The sequence below is a fragment of the Myxocyprinus asiaticus genome, chromosome 28 (genome assembly GCF_019703515.2).
Source record: "Myxocyprinus asiaticus isolate MX2 ecotype Aquarium Trade chromosome 28, UBuf_Myxa_2, whole genome shotgun sequence".
Taxonomy (NCBI): domain Eukaryota; kingdom Metazoa; phylum Chordata; class Actinopteri; order Cypriniformes; family Catostomidae; genus Myxocyprinus; species Myxocyprinus asiaticus.
The window spans coordinates 43,359,593-43,383,150 of record NC_059371.1 but is presented as its reverse complement, the minus strand read 5'-3'; the positions used below and the strand labels follow the sequence as shown (position 1 = coordinate 43,383,150).

Genomic DNA, 23,558 nt, shown 5'->3' with positions numbered 1-23,558 from the left:
TGGTGGTATTCCTGGATAGGCTCTTTCTGAGTCTGCTCGACATAGCAGGCCATAAGCTGGAAAACGAGCAAGCTCACAGGGTTCCGTCTCAGCGATCCACAGAAAGAGACAGGCCCTGATCAATTCTGGCCGAATTTCATCCACAATACTGTCCCGAAGGAGTGTTACTCCACAAAACAAACTCCAGCCACTTGGCGGAACCAGCACAAAAAGAAAACAAAAAGTCGCTCAGTTTCCTTGAACAGTCAAGTGAATGTTCATTGAGACAGTCCACTCGGCTGCAACGTGAGTACCACAAGATAACTTACTCCATTGACTTTATGAAGGACATCGCTTGCTGTGGGCATGTGAATGTTTTACGGCCATCCATGTCATCTATTCTCAGTTTGGCCGGGAATATCAGTGCAAAAGCGACCTTCCGTTGATGTAAAAGTTTCTTGCATTCCTTGAATCGATCACATTTCTCTCGTCAAATTTGCAAAGTCTGGGAACAAGAAAATGCTGTGGTTTTTCCAAGAAAGCCTTCCTTTACACCTCGCCTCGCGTAACGCAAGATCTTTATCGGATAATCTCAGAAATTTGACCAGAATTGATTGGGGCCTGCCTCCCACTGCAACTCACCGTGAAGGAACCCTGTGAGCTCCAGCTTATGGACTGTTATGTCAAGTAGATTCGGAAAGAGCCCGACCAGGAATTTCACCATATCTTGAACCTCTTTGGCCTCAGGAATTCCAACAATATGGAAGTTATTCCGCTGGCTACGGTTCTCCATGACCTCCACCTCTCCCAGACATGCTCCAAATCCACCTTGGTTGCTAGCGGATTAGCAAATAATTCCCTCTCCAATGACTCCAGATGATCCGTTTCTCGACATCCCCCACTCTTGTAACCACCTCAGACAATTTCTTCTCCATGGCAGTGATCGAACGACGTATCATAGCTAGATCCTCTAAGTTGGCAACGACCTTCATCAGCATTGCCGACATGTTCAGCATCTCTCGCCGCAATTCCCTCATTTCTCCGACCAGATCGACTCCCTGGCTCAGGGCCTGTTTGAGGGTGTCAGCATGAGCACGTAAATGTTTTTTAATGTCTCCAGAGCCTGAGGATTTTGAATTCTTTGACATATTGTCCTCCTAGAACAATTATGGAACAGAGTGTATCGAATCTCACTTTTATGTCAAAAGTATTAAAACTAGCAAAGTGCGCAGAGCTCACCATTTTTTAGAATCCTAGCCCACACTCCCTCCTCCAATACCAAGTTTAGATCTTCCATAATCTCTTGAGAGAAGCTGAAGCTCCGTCCCCCAGATTCTGAATTAGCAGGGAGTAATACACTGATGCCTCATGATCTTTTCCAAAAGCAGTAATCACCACTCCCAGAGTATCTGCCGCTTTATGGGAGTGTATGCTACTCCCAAAAATAGTACAGAGCAGGTGGCGCAGAAGTAAATACCTAAAGAACTGAGATCTGGGAATCCCAAAATGTTGAACCATATTTTCAAAGGATCTCAACACTCCATTCTCATATAGGTCACCGAGTGTATTAACCTCCCTTTCAATCCACTCTGTCCAGCAGATAGTGAACTTATTAATACATAATTTTGGGCTCAGCCTTATGCTCAAGGCTACATTTAAATAAATGTCCAAATTAAACACTGGACACTTTTGTCCACAATCAATTTTGTCTTATGTCAAAATGTCAAATGTCATTATGAATGGATTGTCTCTCTCCACATGGAATGTGAATGGTTTGGGGCACCCCATAAAAAGAAGGAAAGTTATTTCTCTTCTTAAGTGTAAGAAATATGATTTAGTGTTTCTTCAAGAAAGGCATCTTTCCCCCCAGGAAGCTGAAAAATCTGGGGAGATATGGGGTGGACATGTTTTCTTTAGTGCTGGCTCAAGTAAGAGCAGGGGAGTCATTACATTGATAAGTAAAAATCTACAATTCAAATGTCTTAAACAGATTAAAGATCAATTAGGAAGAGTCATTATTGTTTTAGCTGAAATTCAGAGGAAAAGTCTTATTTTGGCTAATATTTACGCACCTAAATTGATGATCAAGGCTTTTTTTATAGATCTTGAAAGGATGTTGCATGCCGCTGGCACCCCTCATGATATAATATTGGGAGGAGACTCTAATCTTTTGATGGACTCAGTCCTTGATCATAGTGAAGCAAAAGTGTGCAAGCCCCCTAGAGCAACATTGACGCTTCACAGTATGTGTACAAAATCTTGGTCTTAAAGATATTTGGAGACTTTTGAACCCATCTGGTAGGGACTATAAATTTTTTCATCAGTCCATAAGATTTACTCTAGAATAGATTTTTTTAAATATATCTAAGTCCCTCATTTCATCTGTTTTTGATTGCTCAATTGGAAACATTTTAGTCTCAGATCACGCCCTGGTGTGTTTAGAGGTGTTGCCATATGTGGAGAAAAAGAAATCATATAGTTGCTGCTTTAATGTATCCCTTCTGCAAAATCCTGAATTCCAACAAATGTTAAAGGCTGAAATCAATGTTTATATGGAGACCAACTGGTCCTCAGTATCCTCTGTGAGCATGGCTTGGGAGGCACTTAAGGCGGTTCTTAGGGGCCGGATCATACAGTATGCCTCATTCACCAAAAAATCCAAAGCACAAGAACTCATGGAATTGGAAGGGAATATTAAAAGTGCCGAGGCAGAGCTGAAGTGCTGAATATCGTCTAATTGACCCAATTGAAATACAGATATAATACTATTTTGTCGTGGAAGGTGGAGTTTTGGCTATTCAGGGCATGACAGTCATACTTTGAGTCGGGGGACAAAAGGCAGGAAAACCTCTGGCTAGATATATAAAACAGAGAAAGTCTTTTTCTACTATTCCCTCAGTGAAATCTTCTGGTGGTGAAATATTTACCTCAGCCACTGATATTAATAATGCTTTTAAAGGATTCTATCTTGATCTCTATAGTTCCACATCTTCATCTACTGATGAGAATATTAGAAACTTTGTGGAACCATTAGAACTTCCTAAACTGACGGCTGAGCAAAAAAATTCTCTTGATTCTGAGATAACCATGGAGGAGCTTGGCAAAGTAATTAAGGCCTTGCCTACAGACAAGTCTCCGGGGGCCAGATAGCTTTGCCGCTGAGCTTTTTAGATCTTATGCTTCAGAACTGGCCCCACTCTTGCTAGAAGTTTATACAGAATCATTAAAGAATGGAAAGCTTCCTCCAACCATGACACAAGCCCAGATCAGTCTGATTCTTTAAAAGGACAAAGATCCAAGTGAGTGTAAGAGTTACCATCCAATTTTCCTGATCCAGCTAGACGTTAAAATATTGTCAAATATTTTGGCTAACCGATTAAGTAAAGTTATGACATCTCTTATACATATACATCAGGTTAGGTTTATTCGGCACCATAGCTGTTCTGATAACATTAGGCGTTTCATCAATATCATGTGGTCAGTGGCGAATGATCAGACTCCGGTCGCTGCCATCTCACTTGACACCAAAAAGGCGTTTGATATGGTAGAATGGGATTATCTTTTTAAGATTTTGGAAATTACGGGTTCGGGAATACTTTTATTGGTTGGATTAAGTTACTTTATAGACACCTGGTAGCGGCGGTACAAAAGAATGGATTAATTTCAGATTATTTTACTCTGGATAGGGGCACCCGGCAGGGTTGCCCTCTTTGCCCTGGAACCATAAGCAGCTGCGACAAGAAAGAGGATGATTGTCCAGTGGTGGTGGTGGGAGGTGTGACGCATAAGATTTTGCTTTATGCAGATGATATTTTATTATTCGTCTCCGACCCTACTAGATCTATGCCTTGCCTCCACAGAATTATTAATTCCTTTTCTAAGTTCTCAGGATACAGAGTTAATTGGTCTAAATCCGAAGCTTTGTCTCTGGCAGCGTACTGCCCGGTAGCGGCTTTTCAGCCGGGCACCTTTCAATGCCCCAAACGGGGCATTAAGTATTTGGGTATTTTATTCCCTGCAAATTTGTCTGATTTAGTTACTTAATTTTGACCCCTTAATAAAAAGGTTTTCGAGCAATGTGGGCAGGTGGGCTTCATTACATTTATCTATGATTGGGAATGTTAATGTTATTAAAATGAATTGTATTCCAAAATTCAACTACCTTCTACAGTCTCTCCCTATAGATGTCCCCCTCTCTTATTTCAAGCAATTTTATAGCATAGTGAAGTCCTTCATTGGTAAACGTCTCAGATTACATTTCAGTAAGTTGCATAGGCTGATTGACAAAGGTGGGCTAGGCCTACCCAAGATTTTGCTTTATTATTATACATTCGGTCTCAGACATTTGGCTTATTGATAAGCGACCAATAAGCCAAATGTCTGAGACCTGAGAGAGCCCCTCGCTGGTTTTGTATTGAACAGGAAGATCTTGCCCCTATTTTGTCATTGCAAAGCCTTTCTATCAAAATAATCAGAGAAGTTACACCCCGTTATCTTGCATTTGCAATCAGTATGGACAAAATGGAGACATTCCTGACCACTACCCCACCACCAGGAGATGTTCTGGGATTAATGAGGTGAAACATCCATGATAGGTGGCTCCCAGCTGATGACCCCGTAGCTGCACAAATGAAGCTGGCATCGGCAGAGATGCTGCAAGCAGTAATTCCCAGCTGGTTTAGACATTTACCTCTACATCTGAGTGGGTGAGAAATAGATCAATATTTAAGTAATTGTTTGTCATAAATTCTTCTCCCTGCCCATTAGGGGGTGATATGCAAGAATGATGTGAATCACCAAAAACAGAATGCGAATGAGAAAGTGAAAGTGGAAACTGACTGAGCAGGGAGAAGAATTTATAGTAAAAAAGGACTTAAATATTAATCTGTTTTTCACCCACACCTATCAGATCTTTGTACTTTTATGTTGCCCTTATGTGGATTTTGGAGCCTCAAATTTTTGGCACCCATTCACTTGCATTTTATGGACCTACAGAGCTGAAATATTCGTCTTAAAATCTTTGTGTTCAGCAGATGAAAAAAGTCACACATCTGGGATGGCATAAGTGTGAGTAAATCATGAGAGAACTTTAGTTTTTGAGTGAACTAAACCTTTAAATATGTAGCACATAAGAGATTCTAAATCATAGAAACAATAATGTCCTTGGAAATAGAAGAACTTTCATTTCATTTTACTGCATAATGCTTTAAAACTGTTTAAAGTATATAATGAATTTTAAAGTTAGACAACAGGACTGATTAATCAGATGTTGGTATTTTAAACACTCCAGTCCAGCAGATGTCGGAAATTCACCAGCAGTTGTTTTAAAAACCGCCAGAAAACACAAGAAGTAGAAAGAACTCCGACACCCCAAATCATTCAAACAGAATAAGAAGACACCCGAAATAGTGCACTATATAGTGAATAGGGGACGAATTCAGACACTACTACAGTTTGAGCTCTCAGTTCGGTACGTGTTCAATGTGTTTTACATCATTTGTGAGATTTATATTTATTTTTCTGTTCATTTTGTACATTTGTCTCTCTGTTCCTTCTCTGTTTCTCTCTCGTTTTAACGACTGTAAAATAAGCTTATGTACGCATGTCGCATTGTTTTGTGTCGGAAGCTTAAAATAGTAAGTTTCAGGAGAAACAAAAAGAAACAAACTAGTTTTGGTTTCCTGAAGTTTGTGTAAATACTTTTGGGATTACTGGTCATATGCAAGAGGTGAACAAAACAACTAAAACACTTAAGAACAGGTTTATTTACACTTTCTGTCTGTGGCTAAACTCATGTTTATATTTTAGTCCAGTTTGAAGACGTGTTGGTAAAGTTCAAGCTTGACAAACTTTGAGTAACGTTCCAGAAACGTTGTGGTAATGTCCCATAAAAGACGTTATAGCAGCATGATCCCCTGATCTTCAGATTATTTATACGAGTTGACGTTGTTATAATTATTTTTGTAGAGACAGTGAGTATGCCTTTTTGATATAAATATATGTTTAAAATATACATTATATTACCAGGGTTATTCTGTTGAAATTAAAATGTCTTTTTGGAGTGATTTTCTCTTTTGGATGAATTAAAAAGACTTGAGTCATGAGCTAGTGACATACAGAGAAACATCATCATTACATGTGTAATATTTAAAATAAACCATAATAGGTGCTCTTTAATTCATTCTACTAAAAACAACCAAGCTAAATATAACATTTATTGTAATAATAGGTTTGTCTGGTGTTTGATATACATTTGAAGTCAGAAGTTTACATACACCTTAGCCAAATCAAATTTTAACTCAGTTTTTCACAATTTAATCAACATTTAATTGTAGAAAACATTCCCTGTCTTAGGTCAGTTAGGATCACTACTTTATTTTAAGAATGTGAAATGTTGGGGGGCCTGGGTAGCTCAGCGAGTTTTGATGCTGACCACCAACCCTTGAGTCGCGAGTTCAAATCCAGGGTGTGTAAGGCACTCCAGCCAAGTCTCCTAAGCAGCCAAATTGGCCCAGTTGCTAGGGAGGGTAGAGTCACATGGGGTAACCTCTTCGTGGTCACGATTAGTGGTTCTCGCTCTCAATGGGTCATGTGGTAAGTTGTGCGTGGATCGCAGAGAGTAGCATGAGCCTCCCGTGCACAACGAGCCACGTGATAAGATGCGCGGATTGATGGTCTCAGAAGCGGAGGCAACTGAGTCTTGCCCTCCGCCACCCGGATTGAGGTGAGTAACCGCGCCACCACGAGGACCTACTAGTAGTTGGAATTGGGCATTCCAAATTGGGAGGAAAAAGGGGATAAAAAAAAAAAAAAAAATCAGTTACTTTGTTAGTATTTGGTAGCATTGCTTTTAAATTGTTAACTTGGGTCAAATGTTTTTGGTAGCCTTCCACAAGCTTCTCACAATAAGTTGCTGGAATTTTGTCCCATTCCTCCAGACAGAACTGGTGTAACTGTGTCAGGTTTGTAGGCCTCTTTGTTCGAACACGTTTTTTTAGTTCTGCCCACAAATGTTCTATCGGATTGAGGTCAGGGCTTTGTGATGGCAACTCCAATACCTTGACTTTGTTGTCCTTAAGCCATTTTGCCACAACTTTTGAGGTATGCTTGGGGTCATTGTCCATTTGGAAGACCCATTTGCGACTGAGCTTTAACTTCGTGGCTGATGTCTTGAGATTTTGCTTCAATATATCTACACAAAATTTCCTTCCTCACGATGCCATCTATTTTATGAAGTGCACCAGTCCCTCCTGCAGCAAAGCACCCCCACAACATGATACTGCCACTCCCATGCTTCACGGTTGGGATGATGTTATAACGTCTTTTATGGTGTTCTTCGGCTTGCAAGCCTCACCCTTTTTCCTCCAAACATAACGATGGTCATTATGCCAAGAAGGTCCATTTTTGTTTCATCAGACCAGAGGACATTTCTCCAAAAAGTAAAATCTTTGTCCCCATGTGCACTTGCAAACTGTAGTCTGGCTTTTTTATGGTGGTTTTGGAGCAGTGGCTTCTTCCTTGCTGAGCGGTCTTTCAGGTTATGTGGATATAGGACTAGTTTTACTGTGGATATAGATACTTGTCTACCTGTTTCCTCCAGCATCTTCACAAGGTCCTTTGCTGTTGTTCTGGGATTGATTTGCACTTTTCGCACCAAACTACGTTCATCTCTAGGAGACAGAATGCGTCTCCTTCCTGAGCGGTATGATGGCTGCGTGGTCCCATGGTGTTTATACTTGCGTACTATTGTTTGTACAGATGAACGTGGTACCTTCAGGTGTTTGGAAATTGCTCCCAAGGATGAACCAGACTTGTGGAGGTCCGCAATTTTTCTTGGCTGATTTCTTTTGATTTTCCCATGATATCAAGCAGAGAGGTACTGAGTTTGAAGGTAGGCCTTAAAATACATGCACAGGTACATCTCCAGTTCGGTACACCTTCTATCAGAAACTAATTGGCTAATTGCCTAAAGGCTTGACATCATTTTCTAGAATTTTCCAAGCTGCTTAAAGGCACAGTTAACTTAGTGTATGTAAACTTCTGACCCACTAGAATTGTGATATAGTCAATTAAAAGTGTAACAATCTGTCTGTAAACAATTGTTGGAAAAATTACTCATATCATGCACAAAGTAGATGTCATAAATGACTTAACAAAACTTTAGTTTGCCTATATGAAATCTATGGAGTGGTTAAAAAAATGAGTTTTAATGACTTCAGCCTTAAGTGTATGTAAACTTTTGACTTCAACTGTAACTTTAATCTATAGCGAAATTATTGATTTTCTATAATAAACGCTTTTTAATTTGGTAATAAATGGAAAATCAATTTAAAAAAATCTTTGAATGTTTCTTTAAACGGTTTTATTTTTTTATATAACTCTATAAGTGTTTAATATTGAAAATGTACATTAGCTGGCTATCTTGAATGATATAAACACAGTACAAAATGAACAAAAAAACATTATTTATGTTAAAGAGTGAAATAATTTAAATGTGCACATCTAATAGTGTCAGAGGGGGCTGAGCCCCCCTAAGATCAAAATCCTTGAATCGCCCCTGCTGCTAGAATGCATCAGATTACCCCTCATAATGTTTATTCTAGCTATAACCATGTTATGAAAAAATCATCATGACCTTTATTCACGTATTATCCATGTTTCTGTAGTTATCATCTCAGAAACAGTTATTTTGTTTAACAGATTTGTTCTTGTTGTGTATAATCATATAATCTTTTTGAGTTTGATGAATGTCAGTCCATTATAATCATGATGTTTTTGTGTTCAGATGTTCATCATGAGAGAGCAGGTGGATGTGATTCACGCTGGAGAACAGCAGATGCTGCAGACACCAGTGAAGATTGAAGTGAAGCAGGAGGAGATAAAAGAAGAAAACACAACAGAGGAACAACAGAGTGATGAAGATGATGATGAACAGCAGATGCTGCAGATACCAGTGAAGATTGAAGTGAAGCAGGAGGAGATAAAAGAAGAAAACACAACAGAGGAACAACAGAGTGATGAAGATGATGAACAGCAGATGCTGCAGATACCAGTGAAGATTGAAGTGAAGCAGGAAGCTATAAAAGAAGAAAACACAACAGACGAACAACAGAGTGATGAAGATGATGAAGAAACCACAGCAGAGGAACAACAGAGTGATGAAGATGATGATGAACAGCAGATGCTGCAGACACCAGTGAAGATGTGTTCAGTGAAGCTGCTGGACTGCAGGAACCTGATGAAGATGAGAGGAGAAACCACAACAGAGGAACAACAGAGTGATGAAGATGATGATGAAACCACAGCAGAAGAACAACAGCGTGATGAAGATAACAATGATTTTATTACTTCAGGTATGTTTCTTTCTGTTGTTGTTCATTTTCATGACAATCAACTGTCATGTCAGGATCTGTTTGAGTCACACTCAAAGTTTCCTGCTGTTTTTATTGTCCTTTTAGATGTTCTTTGACTTTAAAGGTACATTTTTTAATAAAAAATTTTCTAAAGTCACATCAGTTCATCAGGGACAGTGAAAGACCTGGCATACTTCATATGAAATTGAAGAACGAACATTTGTGATGTCATTTAGAACAAAATCTGGCCAAAGCAAAAGTGTTTTTGAGATTGTTTCAGTGGTTCATAACAGCTCACCAGCGCAAACTTTCAGTAAAACTTTGTGCCGCTGCTAAACACCTTCTCTCTGCCATTAGTCCACATCATCAGTAGGTTTGACCTGGAGCTTCACCTACTTTGAGGGCATTCCTGTTACTTTGTTCAGTCAATTAAAGATCAGTCAACATGAACACACACCGGTGTGCAAACTTGCCAACTTCTGTACGATTGTTCGAGAAAAGACATTTTCCAAGAACATATAATGTGATTTTTTTTATTACTCAACAAAAGGAGCCAAATCTACTCTCATACTCTCAAGTGCCTCTGTTACTCTTGGTTATTTGATGTGCCGCTTCACTCGTGCCATCTGCAGCTGAAAGCGATTTAGACATCTGCCCAAAGTGAGAGATTCCTCTCATTTCATCATTCTTTTGTGTCTATTCTGTCCATTAACGCACTTTTATACACCCATCTGTGCAGTAGTATTAGTGTCATCATAGATTATAGGGATACACTGACATTTCTGCCTCCAAAAATGTTCTCTTTTGTCCGAAAGAGAAAAAAAGGCAGAACATTTTAACAGAAACTTAAAAATAAGGTAACAGAAACACTCACATGGAGAAAAAGCAGCGTTTGTTGCACATTAGTCCACTAGTGGTGGTAATTTTGATTCATTATAGTGACTTGACAAGATTAGTTCAGAGTCGTTCACTGACCATATCTTGAAGTTACGCCTTTGCAGATGGTGCAAAATGACTGTCTTTTAAATAATTGCATTGAACCAAAAGCAGTCAACAAGTCTGATTATCATTCATTAAGGGTGTTTTCAGACCTGTAGACTGTTAGCTTTGTTCTGAAATGGAGACTAAATTGTTACAGTGTTGCATTTTCTTCTTGGTTTGGTTCGCTTTCACAAGGCAACATTTCAAAACGGACCAAAACTATGTCAATAAAAGTCATATGCGAGCAAGCTGTCCCCTTATTGGTCACTATGTTTGTTCGCTGTTCCAGGATTAAGCTCACCCATTGATATACCAGTTTAAATTATATGCCTGTAAAAAATGTGTCAACCATTACAAATTTTAGAGAATTTTCGAGTGTCGCCAATAAGAGGTTGTGCTCCAAATACAAATTATCCATCACCCGGCATCATGGCTATTTTTATCCGTCATTAGTTTCTTTTGCATTATTTCTCCATTGAAACATGCCTGTTCTCACAGATCTCTCCCTCTCTCGTGCACACACACACACAAACACCAGAGTAAAGCAGCGTAAAAATGTTTTTTATTTGTCAAAAAGTTGCTAACGCCATCCAACCCGTGTTCTGCTGCTATCCAAAAGAGAGAAACGATCGTACTAAAATTACCTCAGGAATTATAAAACAGCTCCTATTTTAAACGTGCAATTATATCTAATTTAGTGGCCAAAAGGCTATATCCACATTTTGATGATGAATTATAGAGAAGTGCTGATCTACAGATGTTCTCTCCAAAGATCCCTCAGTTATGTTCATGGTTTTTGTAGGGATATTGTTTGGTTCATTGGTCCGTTGGGTCGGTTTCTCACCACAAGCGATCCGCTCCAGAGTTTGTTGGCAATCAGTCCGAGACCACCTCGTTCAGGAGGTCTCGGACCGATTGTTTTGGTGCGGATCCGAGTGCGATTGCCGTGTTCATATATGCCTAAATGAACCGAACCAAGGAAGAAAATGCGACAGGTTCCGAAACAAATGCTCCAAATGAGCCAGGTGCGAAAAAGAGATTTCAGCAATCCAGAGTAGGGTTGCACGGTAGGCCGGTGCTGTGGTAGTATCGCTATACTAAAGCTTCAAAATACTGCCGGTGCCACAGTATTTTTTAAATGGTTGTACAGTTAATACGGTAGTACCGCAAGTTATTTTGTATGTGTGGTAGTAAATATTATTTCCGCTAAAACCTTCACTTGAATCAGACCTATGTCTGCAATAACATTAACAATATAGTATTTTCGAGGTGCGTCCCCTTCACGCAGTGCCCTTTAAGAGCGCAAAATGCTGTTTAGAATTTACCCCTTATATGGTATTGTTTATATTTCAATGAGTGGTTTTTCCATGCTTCAAACACACACATCGGAATCCCAGCATGTTGATTTGGCAGTCATGTCTCCTAACGGATAATATGGATTTAAATAAAACTTGGGAGAGTGAGAAGCTTTTTAAAAAAAACAATTCACATAACGAGATTTTAAGCCAAAGAGGGAAACACCAGCAACCTTATTTAACACCTTCGGACACATCCCACTGCCTCTGCAGAATACACACGGGTTAGTGCCACTTAATTTAACCTAAATGTCTTGTCTTAACATTTACAGATTTACCGTTCTCTGAAAAATCGAACGTTGCACTCATTAAAAAAAAATTCCAAGTACAAATGCATGGTGGCTTTAACTTAGCATAGTTCGCACATATGATTAGATCACGTCCCTGAGCCGTGCGATCAAACCAGTGTGTGTGTGTGTGTTGTGTAATCTGCACTTGCGCTGCTGTTTACCAGTTATTGTGCTAAAAGGGTAACACAAAGTATTTGTAGTTGGCATCTGTCGAAAGCGTTCGTATTCGATTACGGTCAGAAGAGTATATTTTAAAAGGCAATGCATTCAACTGGGCGTGATTCGATCAGGAACAGGGGTGATTCTAGGATTTTGGTCTTAGGGGGGCTCAGCCCCAAGTGACACTATTAGATGTGCACTTGTAATATATTCCACTCTTTAGCATAGATAGTGTTTTTTTGTTAGATTTTACTGTGTTTATATCATTCAAGATAAAGAAAATTAATAATTTTGCAGCTTCTATAGAATAAAGTTACAGTATATCAAACACCAGACAAACCTATTATTACAATAAATGTTATATTTAGCTGGGTTATGTCCTGATATCATTGTAATATCATTTGTAAATTTTACTCTTAATAAATCCAGCGCCTTTTTCTCCTTGTTAAATGAGATTACTGAACTAAACGAGCAACTTGCCGCCTCTGCTTCAATCGGTCAGAAGATGCTCGCTAATTCGTGCTGTTTATGAATTGAATGAAGTAAATGGGATGTATTCGTTCAGTGGGTCAAACCAATGATATGCTCCTTCACAGCCCACACTCCAGTGCTATTGGTTCACGCTTTAGTCAGTCTTTACAGGTGTAGAAGATATTTATGAGAATATTTAGCCAAAAACGCGTCGTTCACGGCAATCTCCCATTCATTTCAATGGGTTCTGCAGAGCTTGTCAGAGCAAGCAACCATAAGCAAGGGGGGCAGAGCTTAGCAAAGGGTCAGTTGGTGAAACCATAACACATCTACAATGTTGAACACACACACGGTAAGGAGTCCCTCCTCCTCTCGCAGTCGGCGGTCGTTCCACCGCTTTCAGGTGGCCGGGCTCCTCCGTCCCCCGGCGGATGGTCGTGGCTGCTCCTTTGGGGTGGATGGTAGTGGCGAGGACTCTACTACGGCGCATGCCTCCTCCTTCCCGGGCTTCAGACCAATGTAACAGGGTAAAAGGGAAAGGAAGAGGTGAGAACCGGACTAAGCATCAAAGTAATAATTAAACAAAGACACAAACATAACCACAAACACATACAGGGCAGCTGCCTGTAGGTCTCTCTCTCCCGAACTGCTGCCTCCGGTGGCCTTTATCCCTCTCGTCGGCTTGATTAGCCTGATTAGGGGCCAGGTGTACGTCATCACGGCCCGGCCCCGCCCTCCTCCTTTTCACAAGGTTATTACTTGTATGTGGCATTATTGCAAAAACTGACAAAAATAACCTCAAACAAAATGCTAAAATTTGACAAAAGTAGTCTTTGATAATGTTTAAATATATATCTAAATGCAGAACTTGTGACAAAATCTAGAAATCATCTTCTCTACGACCAAGGATGAATAATTAGCTCTCTGCAGCCATCTAGTTTTTACACTTGGAATTTGGTCTGGTTTTTATTTTTTTAAACTGATGACACCGTTCAATTCTTGAGACTTTAAGCTTTCAAATGGTATATAATTTATGAGGATTGGTTCAGTATTTGAGAAAATATACAAATATAAAATAACAAGGTCATAAAGGTAAATTAAATTAGTAAAAATAAAAGTCTAAATACCCAAAAACCCACACAAAATGCACAACTTTAGTGCTTTTACATGATTGAACTTGGAGTTGTTTTTTTTTTTATAATAATTTTAAAAATTACACTTTTATTGTTTCCGGTCACATTTGACCGGGAACAATTGGAACGTGATTTAATGATGAACAGTGCATAAGGATTAAATAAGTACGACCGTGAGCAGAGTCAAACGTCCACTGAAGATGACGAAGTAGCGGCGAAAAGAGATCACACCCCTTATGTAGGATTAATTCCTAAACTGATTATGCTTGAACTTCTAATTAAAAGGTAGCTTAACTTGTGGAGTTTAATTGTAAACAAACAAGTTTTATTCTCAAGTGCCTTTGCAGCCTGAGAAACTAATCGGCCAAACAGGAAAATGGACTGGCTGAAACTGGTATTTTAAAAATGTCAAATATCGGCCAATATATTGGTCAACCACTATACATGACTATAATCATTACATTTAGTTATCCCATCAATTCTGATTAATAAATATTTACCTTTTGCGCAGGAAAAATAATATTAATACATTACGTTTTACATTGCAAGGCAATCTCAAAGACCTTTTCAATAAGCTGAGAAGCTTTTTTTGTTTTACCAAAAAATGTATTACATTAAAGACTCTTAAAGACCTCAACAGAGTCTAGGTTGCGAAGATGGGGAGGCAGAGAATTCCAAGTAGGCGGACCATACACTGAGAAAGCTCGATCACCCATGGTACAATGTCTAGTTCGGGGAACATGAAGGGCTGAGTTTTGGGTGGTCCTTAACAAACGAGTTGAGGTCTTGACTGCTATAAGTTTGTTCAAATACTAAGGGTCCAAGTCATGTAAGGCTTTGAACACAATCAAGAGCACCTTATAGTCCACTCTGGCTTAATGTAATGATTTTAGAATTAGAGGCATATGTGAGGATCTTTTCGTTCTAGTTAGAACTCAGGCAATGATATTTTCAATCATCTGTAGCTTGTTGAGGTCTTTCTTGGGCAGGCCGCACAAGATAGTGTCGCAGTAATCCAAACGAGAGAACACAAATGCATGAATGAGTTTCTCTGCATCACCCAAACTAAGAGATGGTCTAAGACAAAATAAGCTGTTTTGCACACCATTTTTATATGGTCGGTGAAGGTCATGCAGTTATCAAGCTTAACACGCAAATTAGTTAATATAGTTGAAAGAGGAATGATTTGGCCAACAATTTCAGTGGACAGAGGGCCTGCAGCAGTAATTTGGGGGTTGCCAATTAACATGGCCTCAGTTTTTGAGCTGTTCAGCAACAGAAACATTTTCAACATCCAGACTTGACTCTCCTCAATGCAGCTATTTAGCTTTGCTACTGGTACTGGTAATGGATTTTAGATATAACTGGATATCATCCACATAACAGTGGAAATGAATGCCATTTTTGGGGAGGATTTCACCAAGTGGGAGCATGTAAATCATGAATAGAGTGAGACCCAGAACAGATCCCCGAGGAACACCACAGGAGATTACAGATGTTCTTGATCTGCTCTAACAAATTAGTGCAGGATGTTTTGTTCTGCCATTATATTATGGTTTATTTGATTCTTTTCACATTTGTCCCTATTGAATTGATTTTTGTCAATTTACTGTGTTCATGGCAGAGCTTATGGAAGTGAAAGAGGAAAGTCAAGAACTGATTGATTTGGAGGAGAAACTTCAGTGTCAGAAACATCATGATTTCACAACTGGAGAAGAATCTTCGAGTTGCTCACCAAAAAATCCTCAAAGAAGAGCAACCAAAAATTCTTTAACCTGCTCTCAGTTTGAAAAATGTTTAACGTATAAACACAATCTTAATAAGCAGACAAGTATTCAAACAGGAGAAAAACCTTTCACATGCCATCAGTGTGGAAAGAGTTTCACAACTAAGCATTATCTTCGAGTACATGAAATTGTACATACTGGAGAAATGCCTTTCACCTGCCATCAATGTGGAAAGAGTTTCAAAAGTAAATATTATCTTCGAGTACATGAAATTGTACATACTGGAGAAATGCCTTTCACCTGTCATCAATGTGGAAAGGGTTTCACACAAAAAGGACATTTTATTGAACACATGAGAGTTCACACTGGAGAGAAGCCTTACATGTGCCATCAGTGTGGAAAGAGTTTCACATCTGCAGCTATTCTCAAGGATCATCTCCGCCGTCACTCTGGAGAAAGGCCATTTGAATGTGATCATTGTGGTAAAACATTTGTTTTGAGTTCAGGCCTAAAACAACATCTGAAACGGTACACAAATGAGAAGCCTTACAAATGTTCTATTTGTGGAAAGGGTTTTGCACGCCTGTACTTTTTGAACACGCATCAGAAGATACATGCCGGCGTAAGGCCTCATAAGTGCTTTGAATGTGGAAAGACCTTTACAGCAGTTTCCAGCTTGGAACAGCACCAAAGAATTCATACTGGAGAAAAACCATACAAGTGCTCACACTGTGGAAAGAGTTTCACTGGGTCACAAAGCTTGAAAACACATGAGAGAATCCATACTGGAGAAAAACCATACAAGTGCTCAAACTGTGAAAAGAGTTTCACTGGGTCACAAAGCTTGAAACTGCACGAGAGAATTCATACTGGAGAGAAACCATACAAGTGCTCACACTGTGGAAAGAGTTTCACTAGGTCTAAAAGCTTGAAAACACATGAGAGAACCCATACTGGACAAAAACCTTACAAGTGCTCACACTGTGGAAAACGTTTCACTCGGTCAGATAGCTTGAAATCACACAAGAGAATCCATACTGGAGAGAAACCTTACAAGTGCTCACACTGTGAAAAGAGTTTCACTGTGCTACAAAGCTTGAAAACGCACGAGAGAACTCATACTGAACAAAAACCTTACAAGTGCACACACTGTGGAAAGAGTTTCACTCGGTCATACAACCTGAAAACACATGAGAGAAACCATCCCACTGCTCTTCAAGTTTCCACAGAGCAGATCATGTAGTTACTCATATGAAAAGTTGTTGCCCAAAATAGTCACAGAGAGAAGTTTGTCTCCAGGTAAAATTTTGCTTAAAACCTATTCACAAAACTGCCAAGAGCAAGTTTTACTAAGGATATCGAAGGGTGCTTTCACACTGGCAGTTTAGTTTGAAACAGAGCATGGTTCGCATGAAAAATTGGTAATGTGAAAGCTGTCATGTGGACCGGGGAGCGCACCACGGTACCAAACCCGAGACTACCTGTAGGAGGTGGTCTTGAGTTCAGGAAGTAAAGTAACCTGCGCATGCGTTTTAGCTGATGACGACATCATTAGTTTCGAAAACACATGAGGATCCACACATTCCTGAAAGTCCCAAAAAAGTAATGACACCACAATGACATACAAGTACAATCAACACTATAAATACTGTCTGTCTATCAGTCTATACACCTTATAAATACTATATACAGTGCATCCGGAAAGTATTCACAGCGCTTCGCTTTTTCCACATTTTGTTATGTTACAGCCTTATTCCAAAATGGATTAAATTCATTATTTTCCTCAATTCTACAAACAATACCCCATAATGACAACGTGAAAGAAGTTTGTTTGAAATCTTTGCAAATTTATTACAAATAAAAAACGAAAAAAATCACATGTACATAAGTATTCACAGCCTTTGCTCAATACTTTGTTGAAGCACCTTTGGCACCAATTACAGCCTCAAGTCTTTTTGAGTATGATGCTACAAGCTTGGCACACCTATTTTTGGGCAGTTTCTCCCATCCTTCTTTGCAGGACCTCTCAAGCTCCATCAGGTTGGATGGGGAGCATCGGTGCACAGCCATTTTCAGATCTCTGCAGAGATGTTCAATTGGGTTCAATTGCTGGCTGGGCCACTCAAGGACATTCACGGAGTTGTCCCGTAGCCACTCCTTTGTTATCTTGGCTGTGTGCTTAGGGTCGTTGTCCTGTTGGAAGATGAACCTTCACCCCAGTCTGAGGTCCAGAGCGCTCTGGAGCAGGTTTTCATCAAGGATGTCTCTGTACATTGCTGCATTCATCTTTCCCTCGATCCTGACTAGTCTCCCTGTTACTGCCGCTGAAAAACATCCCCACAGCATGTTGCTGCCACCACCATGCTTCACTGTGGGGATGGTATTGGCCAGGTGATGAGCGGTGCCTGGTTTCCTCCAGGCATGATGCTTGCCATTCAGGCCAAAGAGTTCAATCTTTGTTTCTCATGGTCTGAGAGTCCTTCAGGTGCCTTTTGGCAAACTCCAGGCGGGCTGTCATGTGCCTTTTACTGAGGAGTGGCTTCCGTCTGGCCACTCTACCATACAGGCCTGATTGGTGGAGTGCTGCAGAGATGGTTGTTCTTCTGGAAGGTTCTCCTCTCTCCACAGAGAAATGCTGGAGCTCTGTCAGAGTGACCATCGGGTTCTTGGTCACCTCCCTGACTAAGGCCCTTCTCCCCCGATCGCTCAGTTTGGCTGGGCGGCCAGCTCTAGGAAGAGTCCTGGTGGTTCCAAACTTCTTCCATTTACGGATGATGGAGGCCACTGTGCTCATTGGGACCTTCAATGCTGCAGAAATTTTTCTGTTCCCTTCCCCAGATCTGTGCCTCGATACAATCCTGTCTCGGAGGTCTACAGACAATTCCTTGGACTTCATGGCTTGGTTTATGCTCTGACATGCACTGTTAACTGTGGGACCTTATATAGACAGGTGTGTGCCTTTCCAAATCATGTCCAATCAACTGAATTTACCACAGGTGGACTCCAAGTTGTAGAAAGATCTCAAGGATGATCAGTGGAAACAGGATGCACCTGAGCTCAATTTTGAGTGTCATGGCAAAGGCTGTGAATACTTTTGTGCATGTGATTTATTTTTTTCGTTTTTTATTTTTAATAAATTTGCAAAGATTTCAAACAAACTTTTTCACGTTGTCATTATGGGGTATTTTTTGTAGAATTTTGAAGAAAATAATTAATTTAATCCATTTTGGAATAAGGCTGTAACATAACAAAATGTGGAAAAAGTGAAGCGCTGTGAATACTTTCCGGATGCACTGTATAAATACTATTATAGGTTATAAATATAGGGTATAATAGGAGATGACAGTGGCGATAACTTCACCTTGGACACGAGCGTAAGCGTGCAGTGTAAACAAAGATGCAAATGAATTCCTTGCAATCAGCTGTCTCCTCAAAAAACGCCGTTTGCGAGTAGCAGCAACCCACCTTCCCCTGGACATCTGATGAGTTACACCATGAAGCGCACATATACGCAGTTGTCGTTCACTCTACTGTGCATAATGGCACCAAAATAACAAAAAAACTAAGCATGATGTTCTCCATGTGTGTTTGTAATGACGTAAGATGAACGCAAATGTACCAGGGTTTGATAGAATCAAGTGAGTGTGAAACCAGACCAACGCTGCGGGGTGCACCGGGAACAATCACACTCTGAATCGGACCGCAGCTAATGTGCCCAGTGTGAAAGCCCCCTTAATGTAAGAGTAAGGTGAAGTTGACCACTTTGCAATGGATGACGTCACGTTTTATGAGCGCGCTCTCTTAAAGGGTCACGACACCCCCTGTGCCAGCACAGTTGAGTTCTCCCCACATTTTCAAAAAAAGCGGGCCAAAGTGGGCATGATTGGCAGCGGATTGAGGGGAGAAGGGGGAATGAACACAACTGTCTGATCCAGTCTCTCAGCATTATTTCACTAATGCAGTTAACAGCATCAAAGATTCTCACAATTGCTCGTAACAACGGCCCTGTTTACACTTGGCATGAAAATGCGACTTGTATCTGGTTGTTGGCTAATGGCACCCAAATGTTTACCTGGCTGTTTTTCCCATTTGTATGTGTTCTTCTGTTGATGTCTTGGCCTTTTAGTGAAATATTTTTATCTCTTGTACACCTGTGTAAATGCTGAATGTCAATAAATTGTATCTTGAACTTACAACACTAGCATTGTGTGTTTTATTTATATAAAACAGTAAGGAGTCGCAAGCGTCAGCATGTAAGCTTGATTTCATAACTTGTAAGTTTGATAGCGTAGGCTCTTATTTATTGAATATTCCGATATTATAACTGTTTGACCAAAGACAAAATAATGACTTGATTTAAATGTCTTAAGTTCTTGGCTTGTGAAAGCTTTAATAGTGTGCTTCGAATATTGATGATGATATCGCATCACATGGGTAATATCAGAAATACAGTAAGTTTCTTCATACTTCTCATTACACTTTGTGAAATATTATCCAATGTTTCTATTTACACTTAAATGTTCTTTGCAGTCACAATGTTTAAAATGTCTTTTATTTGGATTTTTTTTTCTGTTGGTACTAGAGAAATGCGTTATGCTTTGTTTACATGTTTCCAGTCAGCATGGTGACAGGGACGTATTTGATGCCATACTCAAACTACTGCGGGGGGAGAAAAGTCAGCATAAACATCATCCATACAACTCCAGCGGTTAAATTAATATCTTCTAAAGCGACATAATCGCTTTTGGTATAAACAGTATAAACCATCGTTTCCAGTCAGCAGTAGTTACCTAAGGCGTCACTGTAAATAGAAACCAAGCGATCGAATGTTCTGTCGTTCGTCACGCTGGTAAGGACAAAAACTCTGATTAACATAGAAAATAGTCGTTTGCCATCAGATTAGGACATGGTGTGACTGTTGCTTCCTTAGCCTCTTCAATCCCTCTTAGTTTGATTCTGACCAGATTCCGACATCCTGTTCTGGTTGCTGCCGGCACTTTTTCAACTGTGCGTATTTTGCGTGCATCTGTTTTTGCTTTTCTTTTTTTCCCTGCTTGTCTATATCTGTGATTCAACTGCATGTATTAGTTTTTCTCCTCTGTGTTATACGGATTATTGCATCAGTCTCAAACCTCTGCTGATCAGGAATCACAACAGCAACAGCAAACAACTGTGTGAGGGATTCACATCAATCTCAAACCCTCGCTGCTCAAGAAAGAACCATCACCAGCACCACAACAATAAACAATTGTGGTAAGTCATGGCATCAGCACATGTTATGGCTAGTTACACTGCATGTCACGTTTATGATCACTTTTTCTGTCAGCAGTGAGAGATTTACTTGTGATAAATGTGAGGAGTAAGTCAAGCTGACGGACAGAGAAAGTTAATGAGTTAGAGGCACGTATCCGAACATTACTGGAGGTCACTGAGAAAGAAGCCAGTAGATACTTATTTGGATGCAGGTAGTACAGCGAGCAACACACACTTTGGTTCCGGCTGTAGATCCTCCACAGCAGGACATTTGGGTGACGTCTTGGCGGCATACTCGCTCAGCAAAATGACACCATTCTCCCGTTCCTATTAGGGTTTCTAATAGATTCTCCCAACTCACTGAGAATCATGTTGAAAGAGCCCTGGTTATAGGTTATTCTCTTGTAAGGAACGTGGAAATAGAGACTCCAGCCACCATTCTTAATTGCATTTCGGAGGCTCGGGCGTCTGACACCAAATCAAATTTACAAGTGCTGGCTAATGCTAAACATAGATTTTCTAAGATTGTTATTCATGTCGACACTAACGATGTCCGGCTTCGGCAATCGGAGATCACTAAAGATAGCGTTAAAGAGGTGTATGAACTTGCAAAATTTATGTCAGACACTGTAATATGCTCTGGCTCCCACCTTGCTCATCGTGGTGATGAGGTTTTGAGTAGATTAATGTCACGGAAGGGCTGGATATCTGATTGGTGTCTGGAGAATAGCATAGGATTTTTAGACAATTGGAAGAGTTTTTGGGCTAGACCTGACCTGCTAAAAAGAGACTGACTTCATCCCTCCAGGGAAGGTGCTGCTATCCTATCTAGCAATATGGCTCATAGTCTTAATAGTGGTAGTATTTGTCTAACTGGGGCCCAGGTCAGGAAGCAGACAGAATAGCTTAACCATCCATCTGCAAGTTACTTTGATACGTCACTTAGTTCACATAAACAACAACACAGAGACTGTATCACCTAGATATCACATATAGACTGTGTCTGTTCCCCGGACAACCAAACAAATAACTCTCATTAAGTAATTTAGAAAAAATTTGATTGATGTCAAACTTGAAAATAACAAAAAAACAAATTAAGATAAACAAAATAATCATCCAGAATTCTCAAATACTCAGTAAGCCAAAAGGTTTAGAAGAACTTGATGTAATCACAGAAAATATAAATGGTCTTCTCTAGCACTCTTGATATTGTCGCCCCCCCCCCCCCTCAAATTAAGACAATTAAAGAAAAAAGCCCCGCACTATGGTACAATGATCACCTTTATGCTCTCAAGAGAGCAGCTCAGAAAATGGAGCACAAGTGGAAGAATGCTAAATTATAGGTATTTCACAATGCGTGGAAGGATAGTGTCCGTAGCTACAGACAGGCACTAAAAGCTGCCAGGTCAACATATATTAGCAAACTCATAGAAAATAACCTCATCAATCCTAGGTGTTTATTCTGTACTGTGGCTAAATTGGTAAGAAATAAAGCCTTGACTGAACTAGATATTTATCGCATCATGATTGTCTGGCACAGCACCTCAGAAAACAGTGTTTCAGTTTTCCATATGAGCAAATTCAATCCTCCGCTGTCATAGGTCACGGAGAGCTAAAAAAAAAACTTACTGAAACATCAAGAGCAACAATGTATTTTAGATCCAATAAAAGGGGTGGGTAAAAATTTTGTTTTTCCAATTTATCGCTATTTACATTTAAACAATCTCAATATCTATTCTTAAATCCCAAGATCGATCTTTCACTCAATGCTCAACCCTCTACTTCAAAAAGAGGAAATCACTCGCATTTGCAACCAAATTTTGCGCTATGCGACTAAAGTAAATATATTTGGCAACTGGTGGTAAATGTTTACATTTTACTCGCCAGTAATTGTGTAGTTTAGTCGTGAAGTGTTCAGCAGAGAGATCCTTTCACAGCATGTTGAGAGTAAAAGTTGTTCCGTGTAATGTGTGTCCAAGACTAGAGCCACGCAACCATTGTCATTGAATAATGTCTCTTAATACCCTTTCTGTTCTTTACAGTCAGTTGTTGATAAAAACAACTACAATATATCGCACAGATGAGGTAAGCCATTCGAGTCCTCTCTAGTTAACGTGCTCATTTTAAGTTGCTGCTTGCAGAAGTCTTTTTTGTTAAAGAGAAAGTACCGGTTTTAGCACGTGTTCAACAAATCAATGTAAATAATTGTAAATAGTACAAATTATGCAATTTAACAATAAATATGTGACAAAAATAATATATGAAATATAATATTGTAACAAGGTTTGGGAAAGGATGGAGAGGGAACCAGATTAACAATTAACAAGACTTTAATTAACACAAACGCTGAACTGAAACAAAACCACAGATGTCGACTTGCGCACACACACAGCTGCCGCGTGCGTCTCTCTCTCTTACTGGCATCTGGCTTGCTTTGTGGCAATTTTGCGGCAAATTGTCCATTGTTGCCAAAGGTGTGCTGCAGGTTCACCACTACTGGTGAAGAGCTGCAAACTTCTGGCAAATATTTGCAGCAAATCACAAGCTCATATTCATGTGGAAATTATAAGTGGAAGATTTGTGGCTAGTTTGCCAGAACTAGATTTTTTGTAAAGGTCGCTCGGGCTTTCAAGAAACAGGAAAAATTCCTGACTTTTAAATAAATAATTACATGTGTAGGATGTTTGAGTTGAAGGGATGTACATGCAGATTTCAGATATAAAATCGGTGATTAAATGAGCAATGTTTACTCGCTGAAATAAGGTGATTTCCTATTAAGTCAATGTTTGGGTATAGCAATATTGCAGCAGTGGCTTCACTGTTATGACGTCATCAGCAATCCAGTTCTATATTATAA

At 39.8% G+C, this 23,558-nt stretch overlaps 2 protein-coding genes across 2 annotated transcripts in view; one reads left to right on the top strand and one right to left on the bottom strand.

Moving 5' to 3' along the window:
- The window catches only part of LOC127419355 (zinc finger protein 721-like), a 30,817-nt gene extending 13,623 nt beyond the window's left edge, over window positions 1-17,194 (top strand). The window contains exons 3-6 of the mRNA XM_051660713.1: window positions 4,575-4,641; window positions 7,817-7,870; window positions 8,765-9,332; window positions 15,346-17,194. Of these exons, the coding sequence (XP_051516673.1) occupies window positions 4,575-4,641; window positions 7,817-7,870; window positions 8,765-9,332; window positions 15,346-16,691 (2,035 nt within the window). The 3' untranslated portion in view covers window positions 16,692-17,194. The remainder of the gene's footprint in view (window positions 1-4,574; window positions 4,642-7,816; window positions 7,871-8,764; window positions 9,333-15,345) is intronic.
- The window catches only part of LOC127418577 (zinc finger protein 721-like), a 620,351-nt gene that overhangs the window by 176,819 nt on the left and 419,974 nt on the right, over window positions 1-23,558 (bottom strand). The gene's annotated exons all lie outside the window — the stretch shown is intronic.